This window comes from Ambystoma mexicanum, chromosome 5p (assembly GCF_040938575.1).
Source record: "Ambystoma mexicanum isolate Mex_15411 chromosome 5p, UKY_AmexF1_1, whole genome shotgun sequence".
Taxonomy (NCBI): domain Eukaryota; kingdom Metazoa; phylum Chordata; class Amphibia; order Caudata; family Ambystomatidae; genus Ambystoma; species Ambystoma mexicanum.
This window is the reverse complement of record NC_090930.1, coordinates 69,202,041-69,218,421: the sequence shown is the minus strand read 5'-3', so window position 1 is coordinate 69,218,421 and position 16,381 is coordinate 69,202,041. Positions and strand designations below refer to the sequence as shown.

The 16,381-nt window shown below is 46.2% G+C and overlaps 1 protein-coding gene across 9 annotated transcripts in view; it reads left to right on the top strand.

Moving 5' to 3' along the window:
- The window catches only part of LOC138480737 (ras-related protein Rab-6A-like), a 457,834-nt gene extending 444,630 nt beyond the window's left edge, over positions 1 to 13,204 (top strand). For all 9 annotated transcript variants that reach the window (XM_069612467.1, XM_069612468.1, XM_069612466.1 and 6 more), the window contains exon 8: positions 10,769 to 13,204. In XM_069612467.1, the coding sequence (XP_069468568.1) occupies positions 10,769 to 10,833 (65 nt within the window). In that variant the 3' untranslated portion in view covers positions 10,834 to 13,204. The remainder of the gene's footprint in view (positions 1 to 10,768) is intronic.
- Positions 13,205 to 16,381: the final 3,177 nt, after the last annotated feature.

Here is a 16,381-nt window from a genome sequence, read left to right as displayed (position 1 = left end):
AGTCTCAAGAGGCAGTTCCAAACGTGCACAGATTAAGTTAAGCCTGGCGTGCACAAAACCATTTTCTAAACGTGCACATAGGTGCAGAAAAGTCACCTTCTTTAGTGTTGGTGACTCCAGGCAGCGAAGTGCTGCAAAAAAAGGCGTTGTCCTGAAGTAATGCGGGTGTTTTTTCAGTCGGACAGTGACAATGAGTTTGGAGAAATCCAGCGCCGGCAAATCGCAGCCCGCCGCCCCAGTAAACAGTACTTGTGAGTACTTCCAGATTAAGTTCCTTAAACTTCTGCTGATGCAGATTTTTCTTAAGACGGGGTCTGTAGGAAAGGTAGCAAACCGGGGACCACCGTATCTTCAACTTTATCTCTCTAAATACTCTCCCTCCAGACCACTTTGCTCCTCTGGCACCAACTCTTTGTGTACAGGTTTTGCTAAATAGAGGGCAGGAGGTCGCTCACTTTCCTCTGCGGGTTCCCTCCTTTGGAATAGCCTCACCCTGTGCCTTGAACCGGATTTTCTCAAATTCCTGAAGCTCCTTAAGACTTTCCTGTTTTCCTCCTCCTCTCCTCTGCTAATCCCACAGTTGCTGAATTGGTTTCTTTGGCCCTTGTACATCTTCGGGGCCTTGACCTCCCACACCAGTTCTTCCCAGCTCCTGTCTTCCACGGCACTTTACACCTGCACACCCTCCGCTATGGAGACTCGCACTTACACCTCCCTCAGCCCAAGCCATGTACCACTCTTCATTCTTAGCACTTTGTCCTTGGCTCACCCATGGGCTCGGACTCCCCAGCACTTACCCCCCTCTTCCTTGCTGCACTTGCATGTTCTGAATACTCACAAGGCATAGTTGGTTTGTCTCCCCCTTCCCCCTCTGCTCTCAAATATTGTATTGTATTATTGTAATGTATTTCCCACTCTCCCTCCCTGGCCGCCCTGTGGGTGCTTTGAAACAGTATGTTCCTATTGTGTAAGCGCCTAACAAGCAAACAATAAATAAACCATGCTAATCATCACCCGGGCCAGATCGGTTTCTCCAGCTTTTTCACCCACCTGTGGTTGTTTAAAATATGTTGTTACTTTGGGGTTAGCCCTAGCTGTCCAGAGGGAAGTCTTCATCCACAGCACTGATGGCTAGGTCGGCCGGCTTGTCGGCAGGAAAATCACCAGTGGTAAAAGCGATGTCAATGGAGGAACACCTTGCTCCCATTAAGGAGATGCTATTGGTCCAGAACATAGTATAGCAGATGTGCCCTACAACACGGGTGAGTCAACCTCACAGCTGCCTCTTGAACAGGTTCATAGTGAAGATGCACCATCTGAGGAGGGCGTGGAGCAGCCAGATCTTGTCTATTTAAACCCCCCTGCCACTGAGTTGATGAGGTAATTGCAGCTTATTGTGGGCCAATGAGGCTTGCACCTGGGAACCATCCCTGAAGGGCGGACTCTGCAAGGGCCAAGTTGGTACCACACATGAACATGGTAGAGGAATCTTTCTCTAGAAATCTATTTTACACCGTACCTATTAGGCTGGAACTTGTGAGGGAGGGCCATCCTTCACCTGTCATCCAATCGGAGAACTAAAAGAATGGGAGGCCATCCGTGTTTATGAAGAGGATGTGCCTAGTTGTGAAGGTACTCCCTACCCCTTTCAGGATGCCTTCATCCTGGAAAGGGATGGCGTAGGGCAGATTATATGCAGGATAAGCAGGTTCTCCACATGGCATTACCGATTTCCATCAACTCAAAGCATCCAGCCTGTTTAATTGCCTGGTGTCTGAACAGAAGAGAAAGATGCTGCATTATGAGAACAAGGAACTGTAGTGTAGAAATGGTCACTCGTCATTTTAGAAAATATGGCACAAAGGAAAGTGCTTTTACAAACTCCACTTTCCTTGCTGCCAGCACTTGCTAAGCCTAATAACAATGGTTAGGTCTCATAGTTTACCCTCCCTTGCTGGAAAGGTCATCCAAAAGCAGTTTGTGATAACTAGCAGTCTTCCAATCTAGTCACAGCTCTGTTTCTCTTGTTGTCCACTGAGTATTAAAGTCCAGAATCGAGACAGGGCATGTACAGATCTTAGCCCCTTTATAAACAAATGTTAAAATCTCACACAAGCTCCTCAGCAGATCCTCACCAGATTACAAATCTTTACAGGATCTTAAAAAATGCTGTGGACTTCCATGAGGGTCCTTTTTGACAATTGGAGTAATAAACTGCTGGCTCAGCATCCAGTACCTTCTGGTCAAAACATTTAAAAATTCTTCAAAGTTTTTTTCAGTTTCCCTGTAGGTAGAATTTTCAGTCAGTCCCCCAGCACTTTTGCTGGGATTTTTGTGCTTTTGACTCTCCTGAGTGATTGGGAAATCTTTTCCTCACACATTCCTTTTCTGTGACTCTGGAAACCCTTTTTGGCTTTCCGGGCTGGAGTCTGCTTTCCTCGAACCTTCTGTGGCATCTGTATTTTATTATTGCAACACTCAGCGCTGCCCTTTTCTTAGCCTTCCTCTGCTAACCTGGGCAGGGTTGGAAGGGGGGAGGAGTCCTGCTCATTCATTTCTTTCGACAGGGTCCCATTGAGAAGCCCGCCCAGACGTGCTGGTGTCTGGCAAGACACTGAACTTTTTCCTCCAGTGCGTCTGCTTCGATCCATTTCTGAGTGGCTGGGATCATGCATAAAAGGCGAGGGTCTTGATGCTGAAGTCATTCGACCGCTGGAATGAACATCCAAAGAAGGAAGGACAATGTCTGCAGCGACCTCGAAGCCGACTAAATGACTGCTGCAGCTCCAGCCTTTTCCTCTTGGCAACAGGGAAGATCCAGACGGACTTGAACTGGTGGGCCTAACCAGTCTCGAGACTAGCTACAGTTTGAGCCATACACAAAATTCTGCGACCTTCCAGGCGTGCAATACCCAAATATCCTGGGACCTCTGGCACTGCTGTCTCGTTGAACGCAATTTCGGCTTCAAATTAGTGGCCATCCAGCTGGACCTACAGACACTCCATCCTGATCGTACAAGTCCCCTCGGAAAAGTAGAGAACCGAGAGAAGGAAGAAAGTCTGCCGGGTGACAGTCGCTGCTACAAAGCCTATGTCTAGCCTCCACATCCAAGTGCCGCGAAGATAGTCTGCTGGGCATCCTTGCGACCATGCTGGACTGTCTGCTCCTGCCAAACGTTCTTCAGCCACCAAGGCCAGATACCCGAACCAGAGCTGCTGTCGTCTTACCTGGGGAACCGGTCAGTGACATTACACTTCTCCATCATAGAAGGTACTGTCTAACTCCTGTGCAACTTACCTAGACAGTTTTTGTGCTGCTTTTTGCTCCTCCTGTGCTTATTGAGCTACTTTTGGGTGGGCGACCCAAGCGTGTTTTGCCGGGCCTAAGGACATCTGTCCTCGAGGCTGAAACCCTTCCGGTGGCCTGTCTAGCTCCCCTGAACCCTTGAATCAAAATGTTACTTGCTGCAATCATTGCTGCATCATCTGTACATTTGACAACGTCTGCCTTCCTTTATTCTCCTGCCCACGGGTTACTGGTCTCCCAGTGTCCCCATCTGACTTTTTGAGACTCTCATTCCCCAGATAGGGTTGGTTTTCTAAAGTGTAGGCCTACACAGTTATCTAAATTAACAGTATTGATAGTCAGTAAATGTTGGTTGATAAATGATAGTTAACCTTAAGTTACTACTTACCTGTCCTCTAAGGTCTACAATTGAATCTAGTATAACTACTGCAAATGTCCTACTGTATATGGTATTTGTGTGAAACTTTCCTTACCTGAATTATATTTTGAATTGAACATTGCTTAGAGTATGTAATATAATAACGTATTTTTATATAACTGAAGTGTGCAAGTGTTTCCTTGACTGCAAGTGTGCTCAAATGTCTTCATACTCTAATACAGCCCTCCTCCCTCCTAGACTAAGCCTGTTAAGCCATAGCTACCAAAACGTTTTGGGTGTATTTGGCCAGACCTAAGAAATGGAGCCCCATACATCTAAGAGGGCTGTTTTAAAATGATATATAGATGCTACATTACTCCCGATTAGCTGCATGTTATGTTCCCTTGCGTCTCAGACCATTGTTGGAGGGACTGCGCTAGAGTGGCGGGGGTGAGAAGTGGGGTGGGGGGGTGTCTACCCCAACCTTGCAAATGATATGTCAGGGTGAATAGCTTTAATAAGGGGAGCAAGGTAGTGCAGTACCCTCAGTGTTAACAGATCTCAGATTCTTTCTCAAAAAAAGCAATTCTAATGGATTTCTTCCTCCCACGGATTCTCATTTATGATGGCTATCTCCTAGCACAGCTGCTCTTCTCAAACATTTTCTGCCACTATGGGGCACAGCGCAGCCTCAAATACTGGTTGTGAACAGTATTTGAATCGCTGCATTCTCAAATGCTGGCTCCTTGCATCCTTTCTTCCACGCATTATGTTTGCTAAGGAACAGCTTCATTAGAAGTTTGACGATTCACGCTATGCTGAGTCGGACAAAACTTGGGGTGTAAGCCCTTTCCAGAGCAAGCAGTGAAGCTCTTCAATTTTTTCTACAAGGTTAAAGATGTTAGATGGACTTGTTAGAGGACAGCAGGCACAGAGCACCTAACCAAAGGGTGTTTCCTGGTCCACAAGGACAATAAGGTGCCGCAGGAGGTGGTCGGGCACATCCAGCGAGTCCTCCAGGCATCATGCTGCATCCTCGAAGTCACCACTACAGGGACTCCTAGACATCCTTGCCAAGGCGCAGACGGCATCTGCCTCGGGCCCTGCGAGAGACTTCAAACCTTCGCCTATTGATTTTGCCCAGCTCTAATGGGCGAAGACCCATCTCTAGGTCTCACCACTCATCTTCCGACATAGGTCCTCCAGCGCCAGCTCTAGACTCTATGGCGCTGAGGCTCCTTGTGAATATGTCCTGCTCTCTAGGGGTGTTTGTGTAAAAAAATTATATATATTTATCATGAGGGCGATCCCATCCGCTTTGAGCGGTGTCCTTGAGGTCAGGTATTTCCCATAGGAGTTCTATAGTCAGGAGGGGGAATTGATGAACCTTACAGCTGACTCAAAAGTGGGCTGTTGACTTCTCCAGAGCTGGGCATGCTTTCTGCACCAACTCCAGGAAAACCTCAGGCTTCGTTGCCAAGGTGGTAGATAGCTCAAGGTTATAGACCCCTTTCAGACCCGCAGTCCAATTTGAGCATGCTTGAAGTTTTTTCCGAAGGTACCCAGATGCAGACCGTACTGACTCTTAAACCGGCCCAGCAAAAACGTAAGCCAGTGCTTCTGATCCGGAAGCCTGTACACATACTCCTTCCCATCCTTACCTCCTAACAGAGTAAGAGGCTTGATGCCTTGGGGGTAGAGGGGGGCATGGGGAGGATGGGGGGGCTGGTGAGGGTCGAGGAGGCTTTGAGCCCAAGGGTCATTAACGCATCCTATGCCATGGCCAAATTCTCTCTTGGTCTCTGGTCTGGTTTCGAGACCTGCAGAGCACCTGTCTGCGGGAGAGATGAGACAGGGCTTTGAGGCCCTGGTCAATGATGGCAGGGGGCATCCCGCCAAATTATACTTTCTGGCCTCAACACAGCTGGCTGTATGGTTCATACAATGGCCACAAGGAAGGTGGTGTGGAGGCACTCTTGGATGAGGACCTGTTTGGGGTTAGGGCTGATGAGTCCCTCAGATTTCCAGTCTTCGAGTGCGACTGCCAAGTCCCTGAGGCTCAGAGATCAGCTGCCCCATGAGTAGAGATAGGTGATTTCGACCCTTCTCCTGTGTCCACAAGGGCAGGGGACAGGCTCCCTCAGACTATCATGTGCAGCACGCCCAGGGAGAATGGCCAAGGTGCTCCAAGTAGTGGCTTGTCGGCCTCTGCCATGCTCGCAGCGGCCGTAGCTGCAAAGCCCCTGTGAAACTGTACGACCCCTGTATGTAGAAGAATGTCCCTGTTCAGCAAGGGTGCCTAGGCCTTACACGTAGTTTATCAGGGACATTGCCTAGATTTTGCTCAACGTCCTCCAGACCTCCCCCCGACCCCCTATCCAACCAGCCAACCACTGCTAGTGTCCTTCTTTTGGAGGAGCTTCCTTGGTTTCTGGCCAAGGTTGCTATAGAACTGATGCCCAGATTAAAAACTGAGGCTTACGTTCTATTATGGGACTAAGGCTCCAAAACCTGTACCTGTGCAAGGACAAATTCAGCACGGTGACTCGGGCAGAGATTCCCCAAAGCTCTTGATGTGTACGACTGGCTGGTGTCACTAGATCTCCTAAAATGCCAGCTTACATGTGCCAATCCATCTAAAGCACAGGAAGTACCCAAGATGCGCATTGGGCCATTGCCACTAATAGTCCTGCTGTTCGGTGTTTCTTTGGCATACAGGGTGTTCACCAAGCAGCTGGCAGTGGCAATGTCTTGACTCGGGTGGGAAGGCTTTCATGTCTAATGCCACCCCCCTACCTTGATGACTGGCACATCCGATCTGCTTGTTCCCCAGACCAGGTGTTGGTGCATCTGTTCCGTGCGTGCAGCCTGTTGCACAGCTTTGGCTTCTCCCTGAACTTCAAGAACAAGAAGTCTCACGTTTCGCTGTCTCAGGCCCTCTAATATATCGGTGCCGTCCTGGACATTTGCCTGGGAATGTCCGGATCAAGTGAGGAACATCTTCCCAGATGGTTCATGTCCTTCAATTACAGAAGGTTCTTGCCTCAGCCATCCTACGCTTACCGGGCCTCATGGCCACATGCCGTGCTGTCTTGCCATATGTCTGGCTGGACATGAGGTCACTCCAGTGACTTCACTGCCCCATTGCTATGTTGCTGCTGCGCACATCAGATTTTCTGCGAGTCTCAGAAAAAGTATCCCAGTACCTAGCATGGTGGTCCCAGTGAGACAATCTGCTGAAAGAAGCGTTGCTTCACCAACCCTGACCCCCAACTGACAGTCACGGATGTGTCCTTGAAGGGTTGGGGTGCTCCTCTACAAGATCTGGCAGCGAGCAGCCTATGGTGTCCATCAGAAATCAGAAAACACATCAGCTAGAATTGATAGCGATCAGGCTGTCCCTAGTCACTTTCCTTCCTTCTGCGCAGGGCAATACTGATATTCTTGCAAGGCTGAACTCTTTCAGATCTGCAAGGGACTAGCCAATCCTTCCAGTCTCCACCTCACCTCTTCCCTCTCAGGCCCTCTGCAATGCATTGGCCACACACTTCCCTGTAAAAACTCTGGGCATCCTGAGCACTCTTTTCCTTTTCCGCCTCTCCCATCCCCCTGCCACCTATGCCATCCTGTCCTCCCTTTGACTTTCTCGCCTCCTCTCCTATCACATCCGATAAGGTCACTAGAGTTGTCCGCTCTATGAAGGTCTCCTCCCAACAGGTTCTCCCCCTGTTATTCCAGAACTATTAAGGACAATATAGTCTCTTAGCCCTGCACTTGCTGATTTATGCAATCACTCTCTTGCTACTGGGTCTTACCCCTCTTCCCTTCTGAAAGTCTTCCGCGCCCCTTGTGTCCGGCTAACTACCGCCCCATCTCGATCACCCCCTTCCTTGGGAAACTCTTGGAGAAGCTGGTCTTCACCCAACTGACCCATCATACTGTGATTGTCAGTTGCCTACACGACCATCAATCTGGATTCAGAGTATCCAGAGGCACGGAAACTGTTCTCCTGAACACCCATGAACAACTGCTTGTTTCTCTTGACTCTAACTCGACAGCTGTTGTCATTCTACTTGATCTCTCCTCTGCATTTGACACAGTCAACCACTCTGTCTTCATAAAACGGCTCCACGATACCCTTGGTATCACGGAACGGGCACTGGACTGGCTGACCTCCTTCCTCACTGACCGTCCCTCCCAGGTTGTCCTGGGCTTTCTCCTCCCCACCTCTTTCTCCACCTGCGGCTTTCCCCAGTGTTCCAGCCTGCCTCCCAGGCTCTTTAACATCCATCGTGCTGCGCTTGCACACCTAATTTCCACTTTCTCCCCTTACTTAGTGTTATTCAGACGACCCACAACTCTTCTTCAAACTTCCTTCTGATCCTCCATCATTCCTGACTGCCTATCTGCCATCCAGTCCTCGTGTGCCTCAATGATCTCTGCCCCAATGACAGCAAGACTGAGATCCTTCCCATTGGGACTCCTGCTCCCTCTTTCTTCCCTTCACTCTGGCCACCCTCTATGGGCTCTTCCCTCTTCTCCTTCATCTGATGCCAGAACCCTTGAAGCCATCTTCGACTCCTCTTTCCTCACATCCAGGACCTTGCCAAGAAGGCCCACTTTCAACTCTTCCTCCTCAAAGAATTCCTTCCTTCCTTTCCTCACTTTCCACCAGAAGCTCAATGTCTCCAGAGCTCTGGTTCTCTCTAGGCTGGACTACTGCAACAGCCTCTTCCTTAATCTACCCTCTTCCTCTCTACGTCCCCTCCAGCTTATCCATAATAGGGCTGCAAGACTTATCTTTGGCCTCAAGCCCAGGGACCCCACCTCTCCACCCCTAGAAACACTCCACTGGCTCCCTGTTGCTGCAAGTATCCAATTCAAATCCCTCTGCATCATCCATAAGGCTGTCTAGGGCCGGGGTTCACTATATACAACTGGCTCTCACCACACCAAATACTCTCCCTCCGGATCTTTACGCTCCTGCAGCACCAGCTGTCAAGTGCTTCTCTAAACAGCGTGCTGGTGGCCGATCGCTTTCCTCGGCTGGCTCCCTCCTCTGGAACAGCCTCCCCCTTCCTCTGTTTTGAGCAGGATCGCCTCAAATTCCAGAAGTTCCTCAATTTCCTTTTCACCTCCTCTTTCCCCTCTCCCTCTCTTGCTAAACCGCACAGTCGCTGAGATTGGTGACCAGGGCCCTTATGCACTTCCTCATAAAACAAGGTGATTCTCTATGCAGAGAAGCAATGCATGTAGTTCATGACTCTGTAGAATGGTGTGTCTGACGGCAGCTCATCTTGCTGAGACACAAAACGTCATTGCAGGTGGGTTGAGCACCAACATCCCTCCCCTTGCTGTAGGATATTGCCCTCCTCCCCACTATCACTGTAGGAAGAGAGGTTGGGGAAGCTTCTTCTGATTTCAATTTGGTGCCTTCTACAGAGAGATATTTGGTGCCTTCTACAGAGAGATCATTACAACATGATGAATGCTTGATGTGTTCTTGTGTTTCCCTTTGTACCTTGCTTAAGTACGGATTGCTCCTTATGGACAGGTGAGAACTTGGATTAGCGAATGACTCCCTTCATTACAACATTTGCCCACCAACCTACCCTTTGGTCTTCTCTTACCTCAGATGGTCGGCTACATATTGATCACCTACCGCTATGGATAGGTCTCTTGTTGCAGTGACCCCCGAAAGAGGCCAGTGATTGCATTAGGAACCGCAATAGCCCGGACGATGTAGTAGGATTCACTAAATATCCAGTCTCTTGTTGCTTTTTAAACACACCATGGCTGGACATGGGCATTTTTGTGTATTGCTGTATTTGATTACCAGAATGCCCTTGCTTTCTTGTTTAGTCCGGGTTCGCATTTTTGTTTTGAAGTGTTCTGAATACCTCATTAGGGCTTTCATAATAATTTGACTATACTTTTATTTTTTTATTTTTAAGTTTTCACAAAAAGCTAGACTGCCTGACGCCCCTTAATTTTACTAATCTAAGAAAGCTTAAACTTGGTGTATGGTTATTTTCCTAAAAACATTTCAGTAGAATTTCCTGCAAATTATTGAAAGGGAAAAATGGATGACTTTATATTGGGAACAATTAGGAAGCAGAAGGAAAGGACCCAAACATCAACAACTCCAGAGTAGGAGCAATGCCAAAGTACAGAGGGAAAGATTGTACATTACTGTAAAAGGCAGTGAACGCAAAAGAATATACCTAGGCATGAAAGGCTGAGCTGCTTCTCTGATGAGGAGGCAGAGCTACAGATAAGTGTGGCATCCTGCAGCTTGGCAGGCTGCGTCCCCTGTCTTGCCTTTGTTTTATACATATTGTCTTACGGGTTATGACTGCAGTTTCCATGAAAGTAAAATTACAATAACGGTAAGTAACTGTCAACGGAAGTCATATTTTCATTATGTGGGGTTATAAGAAGTTGTTCTTAAAGAAGGGAGGCTTTTCACAAGAGACTTGGACTGTATTTCAGGGTTTAGTAAAGAATGTGAGGATGAAATCCTGTGTTCTAGGTTCCTGGCCCATGTTTTGTTCAGAGTATTCATCCACTAGATGGTGAAGTTGTACAAAGCATGTGAATCTGACCAAGCTAGACACACCCGTAGCTACATTCTTCCTTAAAGGATGCTGCTCTGAAAACAACTGCTTTAGTCTGTTTCAAGAAAATAAATTGAATGCAAGGTTGCATGATCCCAGTGTGATAACATGTTGGAGCCATTCTATAGGCAGAATTCTTATGTGAGGTCTTGGCATAGGCTTCCACAAAATATTGAAATTGCACAAGTCTAGCAATGGTTCATGCACCGTAGCCGCAGGCTGATCATGATGGCTCTGATCATCTTTGATTAGTATAATGAATGATATCACCGCACAGGGTTACCGATGTGACCCATGGAGTGGGGGATGCATTCTAGTTCTACCATTGCATAACTGTGTGGCCCTTCATGTGTACCCTTGCTCGTGGTGTATTAAAAAGCAACTGCTTTGGGTTGCTTACATTGTGTGGCAGAGCCCAATTCTTGGTTTAAGGCTGTAGTGTAATTTTATGGCACAGAGTTCCTTTCCTTAACCTTTACCTTCCAGTGATTGATATAAAACTAGAAAAGCCGCCAGAAGAACCGGTTACTGAGAGCGGCTGCTCTTGCTAATCTGCTAAGCATTCTCTGCGATGCCTTCCCCAATGGCCAAGTTCAAAGGAGACATCACTATCATTGGCCAGGAAAGAGAAACTACGCTCCGTGGGCTGAACAACCAATTTCAAGAGAAGAAAAATATTGAAAAGTCTACATATATCTTATAAATAAGTCTGTGGATGCAGAATCCTTGGGGTATCCTTGTGGGGGAGAAACACCAGGCGCCAATGGTCTGGTTTCATCTATTCCAACTGCATGGTATAGTCTTTAAGATTGCAGAGTGAGATTTATGTATAGTTTTTATTTATTGCACTTTGGGCACATGTATGTGCCATTACTCTGTCAATGTTACAAAGTTTGAAAGTATGTGCAGAGACTTGTACCATTTGTTATGTTTGGGATCTTCTGTGAGTGCACCAGATAGCTGCTAAGATGCTGGAAGGATTTTCTTTTCCATGCCATGTGCTTTGAAATCCAGGGGATGGTGGGTTCCTGTCTTGGATATGTTTTTAATGTATTTTTTTTTGTTGTCTGTATCATTGGCAATGAATCTGTGTTCATTCGCTAATTAGTTTGCAAGCTCACGCGTTAAACCTGTGGTTCTCTGTCCAATCCTGACACCCCTCTTCTAGTAGACACCTTTTATCTGCTTTTTAGGGTGAAGGAGGGCTTGCACTTACTCGAAATGCAAAACCGTCACTTGGTGTTTTACAATGGCAGATCCAGATGTGAGTCCTTCACCTCGCCCAGGGCTTTCCAGACCTTTTTCTGGCTGTTGAACAATCTTTAGAATACATTTTCCTGATTGTTATGTCAATTTATTTTTAAATATTTAATCTCAAATAATAGCATAGATGAATGCTTACCAGGTGTGCAGATTACTCTACTGCGGGTTCCTTGTCCTGGGTAAATATGGAGTATGAACTTCCATTTCTTTGGTGGATATTTGAATGATGGTGTTTCAGACGTCTTAATGTTTGATTAGCATCTTGAGTGATTTCTAACATTAGTGTCTCCACTAAATGAGAGGGAACAAACCGCTGTTTTCTTCCACAATGATTCCACGTTTCTATAACCTACTGTTATGTTGTAACCGGTCATTCCTGCACATGCATTGGAATCATGCTATGTTGTTTCACTTCTAGAATTGAGACCTGATCAATAAATGAAGGCAGTGGATTCAAGGTGTCCTGGTGACCAAAGGAGACAACTAACTCAAGTGGTCAGAAGCCCTTGAGCAGCGCCCCTGTCATTTCCTCGGTTTTGTTTGCTGTGCACTTATTTGCAAAGCAATCACTCGCTCCACAAATGCTCCGTATGGTTCTGTGGAAGCAAAAGAAACATTCCTGTTAGCTACTGATAAAAGATAGAATCAGTTGAATAAAAACATTAACCAGGCCACTGTTTTAAATTGCATTTTTCTCTAGAACGAAGTTCTTGCTCCAGCATATATGGTAAAATGGTGCTGTGAGTAAAGTGTTGATTTATAAATATTTACTATATAAACAGATCTGGCAAGAAGACCTAAAGAAATAGTCTGAAAACCGGATGGGAAAATATCTATTGTGAACTGGGAGAAGGAAATTCACTTTGCAACACAATGTCTGGATCCGAAAAGCACCAACGGTGACCCTCCTTAAAGGGAAAAAGTAAGCGGCATCTTTGTTGCCTCTGTCTGACCCTGCCGTTCCCCACCCCTAGCTCTCCACCCTTTGCTGTGGAGCCGTTTGCCTGTTGTGAATGTGCTAGGTGTCGAGAGGCGGATGGAGTTTCATGCCTTGTGTATTTTCCTACACGCCCTATTGGTCTCCGCTCTTACCTCTGTAGGTTTTATTGTAAAAGGTAGCATGCACCCAACCCCATGTTCTCTTCACTGTTCCTCCAAACGAAGCTGAAGGGGGCGGACTACATAGACCACTGTACTAGAAATATCGGCAAATTATCCCACTGCTCCAGTCAGCTAATCCATCTGGTATATGCTAAGAAAACAAAACCATGCCCTCATTTCAAAGCCTCGCCTCTTTTCTACGGCAAGAGCCTTTAGTTTCTCTTGTACATGCTCCACGTTTCGTGGAACCTGATGTAATGTCAGTGTGTCTTTGTATACAGTAAAACAGTCTCCACTCTCCCCTCACTGGGATATGTGCCCTCGCATCATCTGTTGTACTGTTCTCTTCAAATCACTGGATCTTTCAAACAACCAAACTCAAATAATGGTTTAAATAGTGAATGAAACTTTCTTTACACTGAATACTCTTTGGATGTGTCTGTCCCCAATTCTGCTGTTCCCTTTAGCTGTTAGCCAAGTAAATGTGAATATTAATATGAAGATTTACTGTATGAACACAGCAGTGTATCGCAAAATAAACTGATTTCACCAAATAAACATGCTTTCTTTTTGATGTTTCGTTTGAGGGGTTATTTCGTATCATAGCAGTTTGCTTTTGGAAATCCTCCAACTGTTCACAATGTTTTTAGGGCATTATAGTAGTCTTATAGGTTATGTGATATTGTAATGTATACTGTCCACTGCTGTCATTTGCATGTACTCCAGGCACTCTCGTGCATTTGAAAGAGAGGGGTGGGTTAGTTCAGGGATGAGACGGAATGTGCCATGAGCACGTTGCTGTTGTGTAGGGCCAGATGTAACCTGAGCTGTGTATGGTTTTTGTCTCTAGGGTTGTGGTGAGGGCAGAGTAGCTTTTGTGACTCAAAGGTGGCCTTGGGTGTCTGTGGTGCTAGCATGCATTGGCCAAGGCTGATATACAGGTTTTAGAGGTCTGGAATCTTCTTGTTTGTATATCTGTTAGAGGGTTTATTCTGTTATGCGCGGTTGGCTTAGTTGGTCTACGTATAGTGTGTTTTAGAAGTTGGGAATATTGTTGGAAGGTTAGTGGAGGTTAGGCGACTTGGCGTGTCAGTCTGTGGTAGCCATGGCGATGTCTTGGTCGTGTGTACCTTTCGGAGTTCAGTACTTTTACGGGAATGTACTGAGGCACCCCGGTGTGGGTATCTCTAGGAATAGAACGTGTGCAAACACTGACACGTCCTGGATATGAGTGCGGTACACAGGAGGAGGATATAGTAAAGGATGCGTACAGTGGTGGGTGAGATAACCGTGAGGAGAATTGAGAGCGGGGATTCCAAGCAGGACTAAGTCTGGCAAAGTTCCTGTTAACAGATGCAATGTCCAGGACCAAGTGAATTGTATTGATCAAGGAAGAAAACAAAGCATTTAACAAATATATTGGCTCCCTGGGTGCAAAATCACAATGGGAGACCATGATGTAGGTCAGTCGAGCACACAAAGGTAGGACACCAGGGCACAAGGTCACAGTAGAGCACAAACTATGAAAGCACACCAGATGGCAAAAGCAAAGTGCACAAATGATGGTTGTACAAAAGGATGCAACATCGCAGTAGGGCACAAATTAAAATGCGATGCATGTAGCACAATTGGGGTTGGGGACCAGGGGTAGGTCAGCCGGCTTCACAACTGTAGGACACTAGGGGCAAATTCACAGTATGGCAAAAATTACTGTGGGACACCAGGAAGCAGAATCCCAGTAGAGCACGTCCTGACATGAGAATACCTACTTGATTTTTAGTTTTGCTTTGTTTGTGGTTTACCGTAGGAAACTGCAGGAATTCAGATTTATACTGAATATGGTGAAAACAAAATATGTTGGTGGAATCCCTTTAACTATAAAGATCTTGGTTTGTTTCGCTTTGTAAGGGAGCCTTTTTACCACTAGATTACGTGCTTAGAGACCAGAAAGTATAGTTAAAGCACTGTTCTCAAATCTTCACCATGCCAAACAATCTCCCATGTCTTCCAGGCGGTGGTGTATGCCTGTTAACAACATAGTGGTCTCCCGGTGTGAGTGTTATACCAAAGAGCATATTGTGTTTAGGCCTGGGGTAACCAGACCTCTGTATGTATAGGCGGAAAGTAAATGTAGTGGTGATGTGACTTAATGGGAGGGAACGGAAAGGGCAGATAACTTGGAGGTGGGAATTCGGGGGAAAGCATGAACGTTTTTCTTCTTGGATGTGTATGGTCGTGTGTACTGCACTATATGCCTTTGGTTGATTAAGCTGGGCATGAGTCCTCCCTTAGGTCTATTACATCAGTGTATTGCCATAGGGGCCCCCCACATTGGCCCTTTGACTGTAGCTGTACTGGTGATATCGATCTGAGTATATACGGCAGTACATGGCCATAGAAGGCCACATCTTGGTATTAAATCCTCATCTTGCCATATAGCTGCAGTGCATGTCCATTTGAAACCATACACTATGCTGTCATGGTAGTAGCTTATCGGGTCTGAGTAGGTATGATGCAGGCAGTTATATGGCCATATAATTCCACACCTGTGCACGTAATGAGACCAGCCCATGTGAAATTGCACCTATGGCAAGCTTGGCTGTAGCTGGATGTGAGGCCTCACTTTATACAGAAGTCACACCAAGGTGATCACCAGTGTATATGATGGCAGTTGCCGCTCCCTTATTGCCATTTCTGTCAATGCAGTTTCCCCAGTAATAATTGTTGTTCACCTTTTATCCTGAGGCTGTTGCCTTCTATACCCATCCCCTTCATAACCCTTCCCTGTAATTCGCCTTATGGCCATTCTCCTGCATTCTCATTTGCCCTAGCACTGACACCCGTTTTACTATGAATAAACAAGCAGCTTTGTCAATGTTTGCTTATCTCTTATGTTGCAAACACCTAGCACTTGAGTAATGGTGGCACCACGTGTTCCGTCTTGACATCAAATGGAGCTTCGTGTACCTCTTTACTTGATTTAAGTACTTGTCAAATCTCAGGCATTGTATGAGGAAGGATCTGTTCAATGAATGTACAGTGCGTTTTTGTCCAGAACTTAAATGGGGCCATGGTAATGGAAGCCCATGAAGAGTTGATAATTAGAGGCTACGACAGTTCGGTACCTAAGTTGTCTGTGGCCTGATATTTGGATCGCAAGGGTGGGGACAAGGAACATGAGAATAGGGGTGGAGGTGCAGTGTAAAGTTGATGCAGCAGGAAGAAGATGGGTATCTGCCCGCATTGAGTCCCTTGAGGCAAACGTCGATTGAGGAGGGTTGCCTTTTAACCTTCCAATCTTTGCCCGCACAAGAACAGGTTTCTAATGTTCAGGTGGTTTCTCTTTTAAGCTGGAACACAAGGTTTTAATAGTTTTCTGAATTCTCAAATGATTAGTAAAGGACACTCAGATCTTGTTTTTACAAAAAACTTGACTGTGAGGCACCTTTTAATTGATTTTTATGATTATTTTATTTTTTTTACTCCAAGATGGGAGCAAGTGGCTGCCCCCCAGTGAACTATTTACTTCAGTGAAGAATAATTTGGGAGTGTCCCTAGAAGAGGTGAAGTCTAATTGTCTATTCGATTTTGGTGACGAAAATGTGTTCTTATAGTGAGGGAATTGCTAATGATGTACTACTGATTAATCTTTACTGTAACCTGACGTCCACTTTCCATAAAGATATATGGAGAGAAATAGATAGAATTATTTTTGATTGAGTGACTCTATCCCGC